At 35.9% G+C, this 19,941-nt stretch overlaps 2 protein-coding genes and 1 pseudogene across 3 annotated transcripts; all 3 read left to right on the top strand.

Moving 5' to 3' along the window:
• Positions 1-2,471: 2,471 nt before the first annotated feature.
• On the top strand, positions 2,472-3,124 carry LOC18441691 (peptidyl-prolyl cis-trans isomerase). The gene has a single exon (XM_006851917.4). The coding sequence runs from the start codon at positions 2,479-2,481 to the stop codon at positions 2,917-2,919; it is 441 nt and encodes a 146-aa protein (XP_006851979.2). The 5' UTR covers positions 2,472-2,478; the 3' UTR covers positions 2,920-3,124.
• Positions 3,125-6,232: 3,108 nt separating this feature from the next.
• On the top strand, positions 6,233-13,087 carry LOC110007886 (peptidyl-prolyl cis-trans isomerase 2-like; annotated as a pseudogene). Its single transcript, XR_016041395.1, has 2 exons — positions 6,233-7,206; positions 8,723-13,087. The product of XR_016041395.1 is annotated as a peptidyl-prolyl cis-trans isomerase 2-like (transcript).
• A 3,147-nt stretch (positions 13,088-16,234) lies between these two features.
• Positions 16,235-17,282, top strand: LOC18441692 (peptidyl-prolyl cis-trans isomerase 2). The gene has a single exon (XM_006851918.4). The coding sequence runs from the start codon at positions 16,304-16,306 to the stop codon at positions 17,018-17,020; it is 717 nt and encodes a 238-aa protein (XP_006851980.4). The 5' UTR covers positions 16,235-16,303; the 3' UTR covers positions 17,021-17,282.
• Positions 17,283-19,941: the final 2,659 nt, after the last annotated feature.

Below are 19,941 nucleotides of genomic sequence, written 5' to 3'. Positions count from 1 at the left end.
ATTCAGTACTTTGGCCGATTCGAGGAAAAGAGTTCGGATTTTTTAAATTTAATATAAATGATTTAGATATTCATATATAAATATATTAAATTAATAAAAATTAAAAATAAAAATTTCAAAAATTAAAAAATACGTTTATATAGCGGAGGACATTTCGGTCGGTTCTCTCACTTTCGATGTATAAAACATCAAAAACTGCAAAAAGCCCAAAGCCTAGAATTTGATCTAGGACGAGAGAGAAACCTTCACTCCAAAGCTCTTCTCCTCATCCCTCTCTGTCTCCTCCTCATCTTTCTCCTTTTCTCAAACCCGAGCCCAACCCAACCCAAAACTCCCAAACCTAAACCTAACCCTAACCCTAACCCTAACCCTAATCCCAATTCCTCCCTTTGATTGCCAAAATGTCCCCCATCTTTGCGGGTATTTGCAAACATAATCAAGGGATTAAAGTACCCTTTCCTGTAATCTCGTTGATCTTGAAATTCCTGAAAGTGTCCCATAGAAATATAATGATATCGCATAAGGTTAAGCCATTTAGGAAGCCTGATATACCTTAGAAATCAGGAAATTTTGGGTGGGATGGAGGCAAAATGGGCATTGTGGTGGACTTGGGGGCAAATGTGGACATGGCGGCCTTCTACAGTAATGGGCTTTAAGGTTTTACCTTTAGAACAAGTGGCTAAGAATTTGCAAAGATTGTGTGATGGGGTTTTGTTGAATAGAGTTGGTTCTCAGGTCACCATTTTCTCACCCGCTTGCAAATATGACTTTTTTTAGTATTGTAAATATCTCATTTTAGAAGGTTTATATCTCTCTGTAGTTCTCCATCTCTCTGGTTTTGTTAATTTAAAAAAGGCATTTCTTGGCTTCGGTAGAAGAGGCCGAAGTTCGGCAGTCTGAATCTAACGGAAGCTGACCAAGCATATAATTCTATTTAAAAAAAGACAATTCTGCGAATTGCCGAAGAGGCTGAATCAAATCGAAGCGGGCGGCCAGAGCTTATGTACTAGAGCTTCGTTTTGCTTCGATCTAGGACCCTAGATAGAAATTCCGAAGATTTTGGCCTCTTCGGTCAAAGCAAAAAAAATTTAATTACATTGATTCAATATAGAGTTGGTCGGATAAAAAATGAATTTTGTTCAAGTTGTGCCAATCCGACATAAAAATGCATGGGATCAGCACAAATTAAACATAGAGCCGTTCGGCACAAAAAAAATGTATAGTTGGCCTCATTTATACCGGACTGGCTTTGTCCGGCAGACTACAGCTAAAGTAGAGCGTGGGAAATTGGAAAAAAATAACAAAAAAAAGTCGTTAATAGTGGGGTTACAGGTTATCTATAGATCTCTATTTTTTAAAGGGCTAGGATTGTATAAAGCTTAGGCTTTAAACAATCAAATTAAAGCCTACATTGAAATAATATCGAGAAATGCAGTTTTAATATTGAAATATATTTTTATCTTTATTTATAAAGCTTAAAGTTTTAAAAATAGTGTAGATCGATAGATCTATGAAAATTTGAAAATCTTGAAAATTGACGATCAAAAATGCTTTACAAAATACATTACTTTCAAAACTTGAAATACATTTTTTTCTCCTGTCCATGCATCTTAATGTTGAGATGATGAGTTTGAGGATATTTGAACATCAAAATAATCTCTTTTAATAAAATTTTTGAGATAGACTCTAATTTGATTGTTTGTTTAGAACCTTAGCTTTATATAAACTTTTGAAAAATGATCCAAAGTACATCTCTCATTTATATGTGTAGAATCAAACAATCATCATTAAATTTGATGTGGATTTTTAAATAAATTAAATCTCAAACTCATGTGATAATTTTTTTTAGATATTGATGTCAAATTTAAAAGTGATCATTTTGAGGTTCTTAACCTGCGATAAGAAGAGTCTCCTGCAGTGTGAGTGAAAGACTCGGATCGTTAGTCTAGCTTTTACCCTTTTTAATGGGTTAGAAAAGGTGTCTTCATGGTGAAGAAAGAGAAAAAAAACAGAAAAGAAAAAAAGAAAAAGCAGTGAGCAACATCTTTAAAAGGCCACTTGAAAAGATTCATTGCCGGGATACAGAGACAGAGTTGCTTTCCTTTGGCAGTGTAAAGAATACTTTCTTCCCCTTCTTGAGCAGCGAGTGGTGTACTCTCTTCTCTCATTTTCTGAGTTGGAATGGCTTCCACAATCCCTAGGGTTTCCTTCAATCTCAGGGTTGGTGACGGTAAGCGATGCCGCATTCGAGTCGAAGAAGAGGAGATCCATCACACAAAGACGTTTTCAGAGCAGGAACCAACAGCTGCAGACCTTAGGAATCTGTTCGAACTCAGCATTGACAGTGGTAGTCATATCGCTATTGAAGTACAACCAGAGCATGCCATTGATAAAATACGAGAGTTGCCTTTTACCTATAGGGGCCCTAGGGTTTTTTTTGATATCACGATCGGCGGTGTTAAAGCCGGCCGGATCGTAATGGAGCTCTTCTCCGACGTGGTTCCAATTACCGCAGAGAACTTCAGGGCCTTGTGCACCGGCGAAAAGGGTAAAGCCCCTAATGGGAAGCGCCTCCATTACCAGGGTTCTTCATTCCATAGAATCTTTCCGAGAGAGTTCTGCTCAGGTGGCGATTGCACTGGTGGTGAATCAATCTATGGTGGGAAGTTTAAGGACGAGAATTTCAAGGAAAAGCACGAAGGCTTCGGGGTTCTATGTATGGCTACCGGAGGGGTGCCCGATAACAATGGCTCCAACTTCGCCATATGCATGAACAAGGACACTACGTCAGACGGCAAGTATGTTGTGTTTGGTGAGGTGGTGGAGGGGCTGGATGTGGTCCGGGCCATCGAGAAGGTCGGATTGCCTTCCGGCGAGATCCTTAAGCCCGTTCTCATCGCGGACTGTGGCCAGCTCTGAAGACATAACAACCAAGCCAAGAGCTCGTTCCTCTGCTGTTAGGATTTGTGGCTTTTTTTTCCCCTAGCTTTATTGATGGACGCTTTGCAATTGCTGAGGTAGCTTGGTTTTTCTTTCTTCCTTGATGCAGATTGTGAATAATTATCTTGATGTAGATCATGTCTAATTATAAAATACAGCAAGTCTCTCTGTTTTTTAGTGTAAATTTGTAAATACTGCAAGTTTTTTTACTTTTGGGAGTTTTATGGATACGAGGTTTTAGCTGTTATGGCCTCTATTTTCTATTGACTAAAATGTGTGAATTTGTCCATGCTTACAATCTTATCTATGACCAAGATGTGTTTGTTTATACATGAATCATCAACAAGTTTCAGTCTTTTGCATCAGTGGTTGAAAAATGGTATCTTAATCATTGATTAAAACAAAAAAAAATCCGTATCAGCCGCGCCCAATAGGGAATCGTCCATGTTGTCCAAAACCAAGGAATCGCCCGAGTTGGGTCTGAGTCGAAATGTCTTGGACCAGACCAAGGTCCGGGTCCATATTATTCCTAGTCGGGAACCCATTCCACCCCAATGGATAGTCAAGACGTCGTCAACTTATGGGTCGAACAGACCCGTTGCCACCCCTGCTGGATAGCCCAAACGTCTTCAACTTACATTGGGAATGGCTAAATGATCTGAATCCCTAAGGTTCAGTCACTAGGCTTTGCTTTGAGGTTCCAACCATGCTTTTCTACCTAACAGCACACACTAAACTTGTGGAGTAGCTTATAGCTTCACGTTCCAAGGGTTTCCTCATAAGATGAAGAGCCCAAAATGGCTACAATCTTTAACCTTCTCTTTCATGTCAGATAAACAAAGTTAGACCGAGATGCATTCTTGTTCTTCAGGAAGGGAAAGCAAACCATAACTATCCATTTGCTTCAAGCCCAGTACACGCATAACTCAGACAATTAAGAATCGTGTTTACGGCACAATTTGAGATGCAACTAAAGAGAGAAACCAGACCAAGAAGCAAGGTTCCACTCCCCATTCTTCTCCCCACTAATACAATTGATAACTGTGTTCTGCCATTAGAACTCTGGAGGAAATAAGACCAGTGCTACCTATTCCATCAACATATCCTTTCTTCGACCTAATGATCACTAGCACTAAAGTGAGTGGGTTATGATGGAGCTGTTTGAAACTCTGGCCCTAAAGGACTGCAGAATACTTCATGGATTCATGAATCAGGGAGAGGGCCAAGAGCCAATCTCAGAAATCCCTCCATTATTATGGCTCCCCCATTTCACTGTTACCACTGATTTTTTATGCATAAGTAGTGACAACACTCAGGGCAATCGAACCGTTGGTGAGTCGATAGACGGCTACTACTTTATGCCTGTAAGTTCCAAGAGATGCATTTGGGCTTCAGATGCCGGCTAAGAAGAAAATAGAGTCCCATGCCAATAGCTTTCAGTTCAATGTCATGTGTAACAACGCCATGGACTAGGATTTGAAGCCAGTTTTGGTGAGGTGGTGGAGGGTTTAGATGCCGTTATAGTGATTGAGAATTATGGTTCAGCTTCTCGGTGCAACCTTAGGCCCGTGCTCATTGCAGTGTGGCCAGCTCTGAACCCATGGCCATGTTTATACTTGCTTCTATCAAGGATTCATAGGCTCCATGAATCAAATGTTATGAAGTCGTTCTTTGGGGAAAGCTTTTCACATCAATTTGAAATTTGTGTGTTCTTGGAGTTCGTTTTGTGTCACTTTTGTTTTCTTAAGTTCAACTAGAGTTTGAGGGGGGTATTGTTATGTTTTGGCATATATTGATGCTATTTGTTCAATATTTCGAAACCGCCTTATCCAAGATACTCGATTCTTGGCCCTGGCGGAGTCCTGAGCGATTTGCTCTTGGCCGACGAGAATAACTCGGCCAGGTTATGTACACCTAAAAAAGGATGAAAAAAAGTTATATTAAAAAGTTCAGAAAGCTTTTAAAAATTAGTTAAAAATTAGAAAAGGTTAAATTGGGGGAAAGCTTTCCATATGCCACTTGATATTGGAAATTCATACAGGCCACCCCTCTCCCCATGGTCTGATCTGAATGGACTGGTAAAATGGTCCCAATCACAATTTCATGTCTAAATGATCTTATTTTAATTTTTTATATGAATCATATTTATAACCAATTTGGGACTTCCTATCCTCTGATAGAGTCGCACCTATGAAAAATAGGGATTAACGGATTAGAGCCTCGTTTAACTCTTGTATAAGAGTAAGTTAATTAAAGAGCTTCCTATACGCCACTAGGAATAGGGAATTAATTTATACCGCTCTCTCTCATATGTTGGATCCGAATGGTTGGATATCTTCAACCACAATGTCACGTGAGCCTGGACCATTTAATCTAGATCAAACGGCTTACGGTATTTTATTTTAGATTTTTCTACAAATTAGATGAATGTGAAATTTGGTGGACATGATCATCTCAATAGAGTGCACCTAAAAAGAAATTAAAAAATATTTTCATGAAAATAAAATGATTAAACTACCCCTAAAACTTTCATGAATCTTTTGGTTATTTTTAAAAAGATTTCTTTATAATATTTTTTGTATATATGAGCCTATTAGAGTATTGGACATCTTAAATTTGGTGTCAATATAATTTGTAAAAAAAAAAATTTTAAATAAAAAAGAGTGTAAAAGTGACATTGTGATTGAGGCCATATCAACAATCTATTCAGATCAAATGTGAGATGTGAGTGGAGATTGGCATATATAAAGTTCCTATACCTACATAAAAGCTTTCTCTAAAGAGATTAGGATTCGAAAAGGTCACTGCAAGTTCAAGGTCAAGAAAAGAAAGTAAATGGTGTTCGTTTCTAAGATGATTAATTTGAAGATATTTGGGCATCAAAACAATCTCTTCTAGTGAAAATTTCGAGGTGGGCTCTAATTTGATTGTTTAGAGCCTCGACTCTATATAAACATTTTCCTTCTACTTTTCCAATATTTATTGTAGGAAAAAGTTTACAAAAGGTCACAACCTTAAAATGTAGAATTAAAGACGCACCTCAAAAATCCATTAGAAAAAGTTATTTTAATGTTGAGAAACTCTCTAATTAATCATCTCCACATCGAGATGTATGAATATGCAAAAAAAAAAAAAGATTTTGAGTCTCAAAAGTAGTGCCTAAAAGTAGTGCATTGCGTAACATATTATCTTGACTTTCCATTTTCAAGATTTTCATACGTTTATAGATCTACTTGATTTTAACTATTTTTGAAGTTTAAAATTTTATAATTAGAGATAAAAATATTTTTTCATATAATTTTTTTTAAAAAATCACACCAAAAGTACATGTTTAATAAAATTTGGAGGTGCGCCATAATTGGATTGTTTAAGGTTTATTAAAATTTGGAGGTGCGCCATAATTGGATTGGCATACGGATGCATCCATAGCTGTAGAGGTAAGGTGCACCTTCAAATTTTATCATGTTATATAATTTTGATGTAAAGTGCTCTTAGGATTATCTCAAAATCTATTTTTATATCTAATTATAAAATTTTAAATTTAAAAAATGGTTAAAATCAAGTAGATCTATAACCATATGAAAATCTTTAAGATGGACGGTGTAGATAATATGTTGTAAAATGCACTATTTCTGAGACTTAATTTTTTTTTATTTTTTATGATCATATATCTCGATATTGAGATGATCAATCAAAGGGTTTTTCAACATTAAAACTTTATTTTCCGATGGATTTTTGAGGTGCATACGTAATTCTCTATTTCCTTTTGGTGAGAGAGCGAAATGGGAGAAGATGGTCTTTATAAGGCATTTGAAAAGATTGAGGGCCGCTGTAACGACTTGCTTTCCTTTCTTTGTTGCCAAAGCATTCGCACTTCACCTCACAGCAGCATGCACAGTGCTTTCTTCAATCCACCAAGCAGAACCAGAGCTTGCCATTGTTAACAAAGCAGAGGTGCCTTTTGCTTCTACGGGCCCTAGGGTTTTCTTTGGCATCACTATTGGTGGCGTTAAAGCAGGCCAGATCATAGTGGAGCTCTTCTCCGACGTGGTTCCAATTACTACAGAGAATTTCAAGGCCCTGTGCATCGGAGAAAAGGGTAAAGCCCCAAATGGGAAGCCCCTCTACTACAAGAACTCCTCATTCCATAAAGTCATTTTAGGCTGGTTCTGTGCAGGTGGCGATTTTACTGGTTGTAGGGTTCTCATGAACCCCTTAGCTTGCAGAACCGGGAATCCCAAACACCGGGATGCCACTCAAGATCGTGTACATGATTGACTAAATGTGAAGTAGATGAATATAACTATAAATCGAGTGCAAGAAATAAAGCAAACACAAAAAGTACACCACAACAACACACGATTTACGTGGTTCGCCCCATAGGACTACATCCACGGCCTTTGTAATTAGAAATCTACTATCACAATGAAGATTACAGTTTTGGGTTACGAGAGAAAATACCTATCTCTAAACATCGGTAAAAAACCATCACCGATCCTCCCTTCTAAACCTGATCTCCAGATCAACCTATACCGTCGATCAATATCATCTTTCCCACCGTAATACCGTTACTTGAAAGATAACTTCGAGAGTAACATAGAGATTCTCTCTCTAGAAATGGAAGTTAACGGACTTAAAACTCATGGGAATAATGTCTCTCTCTCTCAGAGGCTATGTCTCTCTCTCTTGGAGACCCATCTCCATATTGGAGATCCTTTCCCATAACCTCCAAAGGGGTGATTCACAAAGGATGGGGTATTATGTCCTCTTTCCTTCTCTTATAAAAGTATCACTTTCTTGATTCTCAAGAAAGTAAGTTTTGTATTTCCCATAATACTCTAATCTTTAGAAGAACATAAGGGAATGGTGATTTAGCTATCACCAAACCCAACAATCTCCACCTTGATAGCAAAATCACCTTAATTGCCTTGACAACTTTCATTGAATAGATTTCTTCATACTTGCCTCCATTGTGAAATTTTCACAAACACTTCGCCTTCATATTTTTCCACTTCAAACCATGGATATTTCTTGATTTCTTCTCACTAGCATCCAATGTGGAATTTTTACAAACACTTTTCCTTCATATTTTTCCACCTCAAACCATGTAAACTTCGTCATTTATCTTTTTCTTAATATAAACTTTAGCTCCGTACACACCTGGTGCTATGATACCAATTGTAGGGTTCTTGTGAACTCCTTAGCTTGTAGAACCGGGAATCCCAAATACTGGGATGCCACCCAAGATTGTGTACATGATTGACTAAATGTGAAGTAGATGAAGACAATTATGAATCAACTGTGAGAAATAAAGCAAACATAAAAAACACACCTCAACAACACATGATTTACGTGGTTTACCATGTAAGGCTATATCTACGGCCTCGATAACTAGAAATCTACTATCACAATGAATATTACAATTTTGAATTACAAGAGATAATATCTATCTCTAAACATCGGTAAAAGACCATCATCGATCTTCCCTTCTAAACCTGCTCTTTAGATCGAGCCACACTGTCGATCAATATCATCTTTCCCACCGCAATACCGCTATTGGAAAGATAACCTAAAGTGCAACATAGAGATTTTCTCTCTCTAGAAGTGGAAGTTTACCAACCCAAAACTCATGGAAATACCACCCTCTCTTAGAAGCCTTGTCTTTCTTTCTTGGAGACTCATCTCCATATTGGAGATCAATTCCCATAACCCCTAAAGGGGTGACTCACAAAGGATGGGTATTATATTCTCCTTCACTCTCTTTTAAAGATATCACTTTTTTATTTATCAAGAAAGTCAATTTTTTATTTTCCATAATACCCTAATCTTTAGAATAAAATATGGGTATGGTGATTTAGCTATCACCAAACCCAACACTGGTGGTGAATCAACCTTTGGTGGAAAGTTTACGGACGAAAATTTCAGGGAGAAGCACAAAGGCTTTGCGGTCCTATTCATGGCTAACGGAGAAGAGCGTGATAACAATTGCTCAAGGTTCTCTATACGCCTGAACAAGGAGCCTGGGTTTAGTGGATGGTATGTTGTGTTTCGTGGGGTGGTGGAGGGGCTGGATGTGGTCCGGGCCATCCAATGTCGGCTCGTATTGAGGCAAGGTCCTCAAGCCCGATCTCATTGTAGACTGCGGCCAGCTTTAAAGACATAATGGTGGGATTGGACAGTTCCACCACCTTAACAACCAAAACAAGAGCTCCTTCTTATGCTGTTAGGGTTTCTGGCTTCTTTTCTCTCCTAGCTTTATTGCAGTAAGCTTTAGAGTTCCTAAGGTCATGTGGTTTTCTTCCTTGGATGTAGATTTTGAATAATTATAAAACATTGCAGGTCTCTTTGTTACTTAGTGTAAATTTGAAAATATTTCAAGTTTTTGACTTTTGGGAGTTAGGGTTAGGCGTTATGGCCTCTGTTTTCCAGTGAGCAATGTGTGAAATTGTCCATGTATTAACAAGATGTGTCTATATTCAAGAAATCCAAAACCAAGCTTTTAGTTCACTGTAGGGACTGTTTGTCCATGTATTAACAAGATGAGTGTATATGTCTATGCATGAATCTTCAAGAAATCCAGAACCAAGGGGCTCGGGTGATTTCTAAGTTTGGGGGAATGCTAGCTGATTCAGGTCTGCAATTGCACAAGTTGGTACTTAATTCCTTATTTTTCAGTTTTTTAAACACTGCTTCACAGAAGACCCTTGGATGTTAGTTGGCCACTTATAGCTGGAACTGAGCCTTGAATGTAAATGGGCCACTTGTAACAGCTCCTCAACATCACAGGTTTTGGGTGGAAATCAGTCTGGTTTTGTTGAACATATGGAGCTGTGAACAAATTTTTAGATGGTGAAGATAATCCCTCCTCACTGATAACTGACTGAACCTGAAAGACATTGGCAACACAATAAGCAACTCAACCTGACCCTATATATATATATATAGGGAATGGATGCTGTCAGCCCACGGGCTGAACGCTACAGTATCATTTAATGGCTCAGATTGGATCTGTGCCAATCTGACGGTCATGATTTTATGTTATATTTGAATTTTTTTTTTTTTTTTTTTATAAATCCAAATCACTTAAAAATTTAGATGTAGATTATACTCATCAAGGCGCACCTAATAAAAATATTAAAAAAATAATTCAAAAAATATAAATTGACCAAAGTACCTCAGAAAATTTTTAGGGGGTATTTTGGTCAATTTATATTTATCGAATTATTTTTTAAATATTTTTATTAGATTCTAATATTTTTTAAGAACAGATGTTCAAAATTTCAAGTGATTTGGATTTGTATAAAAAAAAAGAAAATTCTAATACACAATGAAGTCGTGCCCATTGGATTGGGCACAAATGCATTCTGCAATCTGAGCCATTGGCTGACATTGTAGCTATCAGCCCGTGGACTGACAGGATCTTTTCATATATATATATATATATATATATATATATATATATATATTTTAAATCTTTTTATCTCTAAACCCAAACCACTGGGACTGGTCCTGGTTGAAATGACTTGGACCTCACTCGGGTCCATGTTATTGCCTACTTGGGTTGACCCGGACTTGACTCGACCTGTTGCCACCCCTGCTGGATAACCCAAATGTCTTCAACTTACAATGGGAATGGCTAAATGATCTGAATCCCAAGGTTTATTTAATAGCTTACCATTGAGCTTGCAGACTAGGTTTTTCTACATAGAAAAACAGGCACTAAAATTTCAGAGTAGAGAAAAGAAAAAGCAAAATGGAAAAACTGGAGTTACAGCTTCATGTTCAAGGGGTTTTCTTACAAGATGAAGATCCAAAAATGCCTTCAATCTCTGACCTCATCCATATCAAATTGACAAAAGTTAGAAAGATGCATTAATGTTCTTAAGGAAGGGAAAAAAAACCATTAGTACCCATTGATTCAAGCCCAATAAAGGCCGAACTCAGGCAATTAAGAATCGTTTTTACTTCACAAATTGAGATGCAACAGAAAAAAAAAACTACGAAGAACATAGAGAAACCAAACCAAGAAGCAAGGCTCCAGCCCCTATTCTTCTACCAAATAATACAATTGATAACCGTAGCATGCCATTAGAGCTCTGGAGGAAATAAGACCAGTGCTACCTATTCCATCTACATAATCTAGTGTTTTCTTCGACCTAATGATCAGTAGCAGTAAATGAGTAGGATTATGGTGCAGCTGTTTGCAATTGTGGCTCTGAAGGCCTGCGGAGAACTTCATGGATTCGTGCACCAGAGAGAAGGGAATTGGTCAATCTGAGAAACCCCTCCATTCCAAGAGCTCTCTATTTCACTATGTTATCCCTGACTTTTTATGCACAGGTGGTGGCAATACCACCGCAGTCGAACTGGTGGTGAGTCGATACAGAGCTACTATAAATTCCAGGAGCTGCATTTGGGCTTCAGATGCTGTCTAAGAGGGAAGACAGGGTCCCATGCCACCAGCTTTCGGTTCAATATCATGTGTAACAAGGCCATGGACTAGGACACGATGCTGGTTCTGGTAAAGCGGGGGAGAGTTTAGATGCAGTTACAGCATTGAAAAAGATGGTTAGCTTCTGGGAGTAACCTCAGGCCCCTGCTCATTGCAGAGTGTGGCAGTTCTGAAGCCCTGGCCATGTTTATGTTTGCTTCTATCCAGGACTCATGGGCTCGATGGATCAATTTTTTTAAAGCCATTGTAGGATAGTTTTGTTGTTGGAGAAAGGCTTTGCACCTCAATTAGTTTTTTTTTCTGGGAGTTAGTTTACGTTGCAAACTAAACAAGGCCAAAAAAAAAGGTCAAAAAATTTAGAACTACTTAGATTACGTGTGGCGAAATTAGGAATAGAAATGATATAAGCAATCATGTATATAATCCTTTAAATTTGCAATGGAGAATGGCTGCCTAATCAATATCTACTTGTCTCGACCCTAACAAATAACTTGATCGTGACTGTTACCAGTGATAGAAAATCGCCTTTTACATGCACGTCTTTTATCATAAATGATAGGAGAATATTTGCTTGCCACCATGCTTGTAGATGTAACCCTACGGGGTGAACCACATACAATTTGGTGTTTTAGTTTGTTCTTCTTTTCCTCTTGTGATTTCGCTGTTCTATTGTTATTTATTTTTCTCTTTATTTTGTTGCACCTAATTGCTTGGGTTTGTTATGGGATTATCAGTTTCACATACGTCAAGTTTAAGTTGTGATATTCAGTGATCGGTTAATCTATGGTTTTGGGTATTAAAAATTCTGAAAAGTAGTATTTGAGCATTATATTTTATGCAATATATTTGGAAGAGTGGCGAGTAATCGATTTGAGGTAGAAAAATTTGATGGGAAAATATATTTGGAAGAGTAGCGAGTAATCGATTTGAGGTAGAGAAATTTGATGAGAAAAATTATTTTCAAATATACAAAATTCAGGTTCATGATATTTTGTTCCAATAAAGACAACACAAAGCATTATTTGGAAAGGAAAAGAAGCTTGAATCCATAAGTAATGAGGATTGGGAGGAAATGGACCTTAAGACAAGGGCTATAATCCCATTGTGTTTAGCAAATTGGCTTTTATTCAATATTATGGGAGAAAAGACAACAAACGGTTTGTGGGAGAAGTTCGCAAGTGTTTATCAAAACGATTATCTTACAAATCATATTCTATTAAAGAGAAATTTATTTATTTTAAAGATGAAAGAGGAGACAAAATTTTCCACCATTTGAATACTTTTCACGACATTATTTGTGAACTTGAAAGTGTTGGTGAAAAAAATGAAAGACAAGGACTAGATAGGAATGTTGTTATATACTTTACCAAAACGCAATGATAATTTAGTGAAAACATTAAGTAACACCTAAAAAGATTCACTTGACTTTAGTGAGATGAATAATACTTTGCTTGTCCATGAACTCTGGAAAAAATATCTACCAGAGAATCGGAATCGGAGGTTCACATATCAAAAGGACGCCCAAGTGAATGAGGTAAGTCTTCTAAAAAATCTTCAAGAAGGAAGTCTAAAGATCAGTAAGAGTCTAAAAGAAGGGAAAAACAAGTTTGTTTATTGGGAATGTGGTGAAGCCAGTTATTTAAAGGGAAATTGTACTACAAGGAAAAGGATAAAAATAGAAAAAAAGAAGAAAAACTAATGAGTCCAAGAATGAGGGAAACCAAATAGATGAATTTATGTCCCGTTTCAGAAGTTTATACCATAAGTTGCAATCATGAATTCCATTAAAATTAGATGTTGTATACCGGTGTGATGCATCGTATGTGCCCACATAAATCATTGTTTAGGTTATATGAACCATGTGATGGTGGTTATGTGTTAATGAGAAATAATTCAAGTAGTAGAATGGTTGGGATTGGCTCGGTGAAATTAATAATGTATAATGGAAGTATTTGCACATTTCAATTTATGTTTCCTCGTTGGATTCCAATAGCTATAAACTTACTGCGCAAGGTAGAGTTCTCAAAGTATCAAATGATGCTCTTGTTGTGATTAAGGGTGTTAGAGTTGAGAACTTGTATAAATTATTGAAAAGTTTTATTATTGATGATGGGGTAAATTTGGTACCATATAGTAAGGTTCTTCTACTACGCTTATGACATAGGAGGCTAGGCCATTTGATAAGGAGATTTTGATGAAGAATAGTGTAATTCCTACTTACCCAAAAAAAAGAAAAAAAATGTAATTCCTGCCATAAAATTTGAGGAATCAAATTTTTTTTAGTATTGTCTATAAAAAATAATATATAGATGAAGTTTCAAGGCCAGAAGCCATACAAGAAACTGATACTTGACTACATGTACTCAGATTTATGAGAGTCCTCACCCACTATGTCATATGGTAATGCATTGTATTTTATTTCTTTTGTTGATGACTTTTTATGGAAGGTATAGATGTTCACTCTTAAATGAAAGAGTGACACATTGTTGGCCTTTAAGCATTTTAAGACCAAAGTCAAGAAGAGCATGGGGTGCCACATCAAAACACTCTGAACTGATAAATGGGAAGGAGTACAATTTTGATGAGTATAGTATTATTTTTTATTTATTTATAATTAATTTCAGTCATTTTTCAATGTATTTTTTAAATCTCCCCCTCTCTTATTCGCAAACCTCTTTCCCAATTTTTTTGGTAAATTTTTAGTTTTATTACCTCGCAAGCCAGTGCAACGGAGGCTAACTTCTCTTGTAGATTATAATATTTAAGTTTAAAGTCAGGCTGAAATTTCAAAGTTTTGTTTGCCTCGAAATCAGACATAAATAGGAATCTTGAACTATCAAGTGCATTTAGTTATTTGTCCCAATTAAGTAGCTCGATCTAAATTTAAAAAGAGAAAGTATCTAATGAGACCATTTATCTTTAGTACATGGTGGTAACAATTAATATTGATCATTGGATGTGAAATTGGGTGGCTGTATTTGTTTCATTGAAGTTCAAAGTTCAAATTTTTTTTTTTCACATCGGATGTTTGTAAATAATTGTGACCTCCCTGTACTAAAAGTAAATAGTCTCATTGTATACAATCCCATTAAAAAATACTCCTAGTTGCTCAAGTTTGAAAAATTACAAGGGCAAAATGAGTATCATATATCATTTGATGATTTCACCCATGGAGGGTAATCTGAAAAAAAAAATTAACATTTTTTGAGAAGGGATTTTATAAAACTGAAATGTAAAAATTGAATTGTCTGAGATAATAAGTAGTTGTATGGCCACCCTTTTAATTATAGCGAAAAGGGCGCCCACCCCTACCAAATTATCATCCATGTAGACCTTAGGTCCATGGAAAACCCGTGGGCCACTTTTAAGACATGACATCTTTCTTATTCCCCTCCAAATGACTTTTTTAACTTAGGTGTTGTTTCTATAAGTCCATGTAGAAATGAGTCCTCTCTTAAAAATATATTTTTTGAGATGGATTTTCTGACCTGATTTTTAATACATAATTTCTAATATGGTAATTATGAATATAAAAAAATAAATATATTTTAAAAATTAAAATAATAATTTTATGAAAAAATATTTGGACCATTAAATTTAACTGTTTTTTTATGAACCACCCATTTACGATGGATGCTTTACACCTTGTGAGACGCAAAATGTTGAAATGCATCCCCCCCCCCCCCGACGCATGAAAGAAGTGTCCCTAAACTCACGTCTTTTAACTAAGCCAAAAGATTTTTTCTCCCGTGGGAGTATACTATCCTCTTACTCCCTTGGGAAGCGATCTAGGAATATTTTTAGGACTTTAAAGTTTGTCGATATAACTACTTCAACTTGTAGACTAATCTCAAAAAAAAAAAAAAAAAAAAAAAAAAAAAAAAATTCCAATTTTCATTAGGCATGGGGTTTAAAAAAAAAAATGTTTGAAGATTGAATAGAGATCCTCCAACTTCTGGACGGCGAGATCAAATCCGTACTTTTTTAATTTTAAAATAACCATCTATCGAGTATTGGGTGGTTCCTAAAAATTTAGAAGGAAAAACAGTCTCGAGTAGGTAATCTATCCGACGGAGTAAATGTACTTAATGCATAGAGCCTAGAATGAGAGAGAAGATAAGGATAGAGATATCGATATTCACGGTTATTGGGTTAGAGCTTCTCTTTACTCTTGTGGTAGTTAACTAGAAAAATTAGGGTTAGAAAAGGTTTCTTCTAGGTGAAGAAAATAGAGGGGAAAAAAGTAGGACTTTTAGAAAAGGGGTGTGGTTTGCATAAGTTTACAACTTTAAACTATCCAATTAAAGCTCTTTTTTTAATTTTGTTATAAATGTAATTTTGATATCACAAATTTTTATGACGACTTGAGAATCTATTTTCATCTCTAATTACAATATTTTAAACTCTAAAAATAGTTCAAATCAAGTAGATCTATAAATACATAAAAATCTTGAAAATAGATTGTCTAGATAATGTGTTGCAAAATACACTATTTTGTAGACTCAATTTTTCTTCTTTTCATTTTCATACATCTCAAAGTCGAAACGATAAATTTGAGGGTTTTCCAATTTTGGATGTGCACCTTTAATTCTACTTTTAAGGTTGCCTTATATAAACTTTTTCCTTTAAAAAATGTCTATGAGTTAGTTTAGTGTTTAAGATATTTACGTGCTTTCCAACATAAGCTTTCAGCAGTGCAAACAATACCTCATTCACCTTTAAGGGTGACTGGAGGAGTCTCTTCTGTATCTGTTTTCTAGGTGTTAGGAAAAGTTAGTAAAGCTGCAATTCTCTCCTTTTGTCTGCATAGTTATGGCTTCCACAATCCCTAGGGTTTCTTTCAATCTCAGGGTTAATGACGGTAAGCGATGCCGCATTCGAGTCGAAGAAGAGGAGATCCATCAGACCAAAATGTCTTCAGAGGAGGAACCAACACCTGCGATCCTCAGGAATTTGTTCGAACTCAGCATTGACAGTGGTAGTCATATCACCATTGAAGTTGCAGACAAAGAGAGCCATCCAACCAAAACAAAAAAGCAAGACCAAAGCAAAGAAGCACGGTCTCCAATTCAGAAAGAAAAATTAGAGCATACCATTGTTAACAAAGCAGAAGTGCCTTTTGATTGTAGGGGCCCTAGGGTTTTCTTTGACATCACGATCGGTGGCGTCAAAGCAGGCCTGATCGTAATGGAGCTCTACTCCGACGTGGTTCCAATGACCGTAGAGAATTTCAGGGCCCTGTGCACCGGAGAAAAGGGTAAAGCCCCTAATGGGAAGTCCCTCCATTACAAGGGCTCCTCGTTCCATACAGTCATTCCAGGCCGGTTCTGCGTTGGTGGTGATTGCACTGGTGGTGAATCAATCTATGGTGGAAAGTTTATTGACGAAAATTTCAAGGAGAGGCACAAAGGCTTTGGGGTCCTATTCATGTCTAACGGAGGGGAGCGTGATAACAATTGCTCCAAGTTCGCTATAAGCACGAACAGGGATACCGGATTGGATGGAAAGTATGTTGTGTTTGGTAGGGTGGTGGAAGGGCTGGATGTGGTTCGGGCCATCGAGAATGTCGGCTCGCCTTATGGCGAGGTCCTCAAGCCCGTTCTCATCGCAGACTGCGGCCAGATTTGAAGACGTAACCGGCCGTCAAGCGGTTGAATTGGAACCCCACTGCAGTTCGACCACCTTAACAACCGAGCCAAGAGCTCCCCTCTCTGCTATTAGGATTTGTGGCTTCTGTTTTTCTCCTAGCGTATATTGCAGTAAACATTAGAGCTGCAAAGGTTGTGTGGTTTTTCTTTCTTTCTCGATGTAGATTTTGAATAATTAGAAAGTATTGCAACTCTCTTTGTATTGGAATGTAAATTTAAAAATATTGCAAATATTTTGTTTTCGGGGGGTTTTATGGATTCCAGGGTTTAGCCATTATGGCCTCTGGTTTCAATTGATGTCATGAAATGTGTGCATTTTGTCCATGCGTAGATAACAAGATATGTGTTATGTCTATTCGTGCATAAAGAAATTTGTGTCATCAAGAAGATGCTTTTTTTTTTAATTATTATTATTAAGAAATAAAGACACCACTGACTATGTTTTTTAGATTTTTGGATAATAAAAGAAAAAAATTTAAAAATAAAAATAAACCCTCAAAAGAGACACAAGAGAGAAACATAGCCTTTTTTTTTGTTTTTTTTTTTAATATTGCTTTATATAAGCACGACGTCGAGCCTTTGGATGTAAATGGGGCACTAGTAGCAAATCCTCAATTTGGATGCTTTTTTTTTAGTTTGTTCTGGGTTGCTTTTTTTTTCTAGAGTTCAAATAGAGTTTGGGGGTAATGTTTTGTTTGGGGATTGATGTGTTTGGTTCAATATTTTGGAAATTGGCTCTGCCCTAAGCTGAGGTTTCTCGAACTAGTTATCTTAAAAACAATTTAAAATTTAAAATTTTAAAAATGGCATGATAAGATAAACTTTTTTTTTAGAATTAGTTGGATTACGCATGGTGCACCTGGAATAAAATACGCGATCAGGTATATGATCGTTTAAATTTGCAAGGTATACATAGAAGCAATGCAATGAGCATTCACGGAACTAATTACAAAAATATACAATGCGAGAATACATTGATATGCAGCAAGCAGTCATGCAAAAGAGGAATATATTTTGAATTATGCATGTGCCTATTGAAATAAATATAATAATAATGAGGGGCACGTAACATATAATAGGAAAATTTAGGTATATATCAATCTTTATTCTATTATGATAAAGAAATATGCAAAAAATGAAGACACAATATGTATAAATTTTTGTTCATTAAAAATATAACAGAATAGTAAGAAATTAAGAGAATATTCAAAGGGAATAGAACTTTCATGAATCAATTAATAAAGTAGTTATTGACATATAAATATACTCCAATGAAAGATTAAGAATGTTCAAACAAAGAAAATGCAATGATGAATCATATGCAATTTCATTTGGAGCTTTAAGCTTTCTTTTACCTTTGGTTGTTTTGGAATATCATATGTGTAATCACATATTTTTCTACTATTATATTGCGTATAATTTTTAGCGAGACTTGCAATTTGAAAAATTCACCTTGTGTTCAATCTCTTTTGTATGGCTTGTTGAACAAGATCTATAACGTTTGCCTGAAATTTTCATTATTTGTATGTAAAATTTAATAATAGCCAGTATATAATTATAATAAAGAAAATTTTATTTTATTCCAATAATAATATTTAATAACTAATAAATAATTATATCTAAGTTTATATTTTATCCTGCTATTATTAATTATTACAGGGTTTGTGTAGCTGGGTCTAAATAGTTGGGATAAGGCTCGGATAATGATCATGATTAATATTTTTTAGTACTATATAATTATCTAATATCCATCAATAAAATTATAATAAATAATACTGTAATGATTAATAATTAAATGAGAAATTAGTATTATTAAATTATAATGAAGTGTAATTTATCCATGTTAAAATTTACGAAAAATTGCATAAAACCACTAAAAATGGTTTTTCTAAGCAATTTACCCACCCAAACTTTTTCAAACAACTTTTCCCCCAAAACCATGTTTCATAGCAAATACCCCCAACTCAAAAAAGAAAAAATGAGACTAAAATACCCCTCCCTTACCTCACACGTTGACCATAGCGGTCCGGCACTTCACCATGGCGGTCTAGCGTTTAGAAGAGGCGGTCCAACGCTTAAGTCACTGATTTGGAACGGTCCGGCACATCACCATGACGTTCCAGCCAAATTGAAAATTGTGTTTGGAATAGACGGCCTGGCAATGTACAGTTCCGGTTCGGCAAAATGGATGGGTCTGGCAATATAAAACTGCGGTCTGGCGTTTTCTTTTATTCGGATCTGAGAATGATTTGTTATGTACGAAAAAGGTATTTTTGTCAAAAACAATGAACTTTTTGTATTAGGGGTATTTGTTATAAAACTTGATTTTTGGGAAAAATATGTTAAGAAAAATTTGGGTAAGATAAAATGCTTAGAAAGTCTATTTTTGGGAGTTTTATGCAATTTGTCCAAAAATTTTTTATTATTCTAGACAACTAAATTAATCTCTCGTAATTTTTAAGAGAGAGTAAAACCACAGTGAGCATCGTTATTGACATGGCATATTCTTTTGGGGAAATTTATCGACAATTATATTACATAATTGAAATATGATATTTTAACCATTAACTAAAGTCATGTAGTTAAGTGCGATAACAATGATGGTCACTCATTTTATGTGATGATTATGATGCCGTCGAGATTATCGCGCTTAACTATCTGGAGCGGTCGCATCATGATTGGGTTGACAAAGAAATAAACTCTTTTAGTGAGTCCATTAATTTGGTTTTTAGAAAGTGCGATTTTTTAATGAATGGATAAGTCTGTTTTTATGTGCGGAAGACTTGTATTTGCTTTTTTGGAATCTTGGGCTTTTGAATAAGTGGAAATGTGAATAAAATTTGATGGTGCTTTACAGTACGTGAAAAGCTAAAGAGAGAGAAATAATATCTTATTTGTGAG

This window comes from Amborella trichopoda, chromosome 9 (genome assembly GCF_054954075.1).
Source record: "Amborella trichopoda isolate Santa Cruz 75 chromosome 9, AtrichopodaSantaCruz75HAP2 v2.0, whole genome shotgun sequence".
NCBI classification, from domain to species: domain Eukaryota; kingdom Viridiplantae; phylum Streptophyta; class Magnoliopsida; order Amborellales; family Amborellaceae; genus Amborella; species Amborella trichopoda.
Note: the sequence above shows the minus strand (reverse complement) of the source record. Positions and strands in the feature narration are given on the sequence as shown.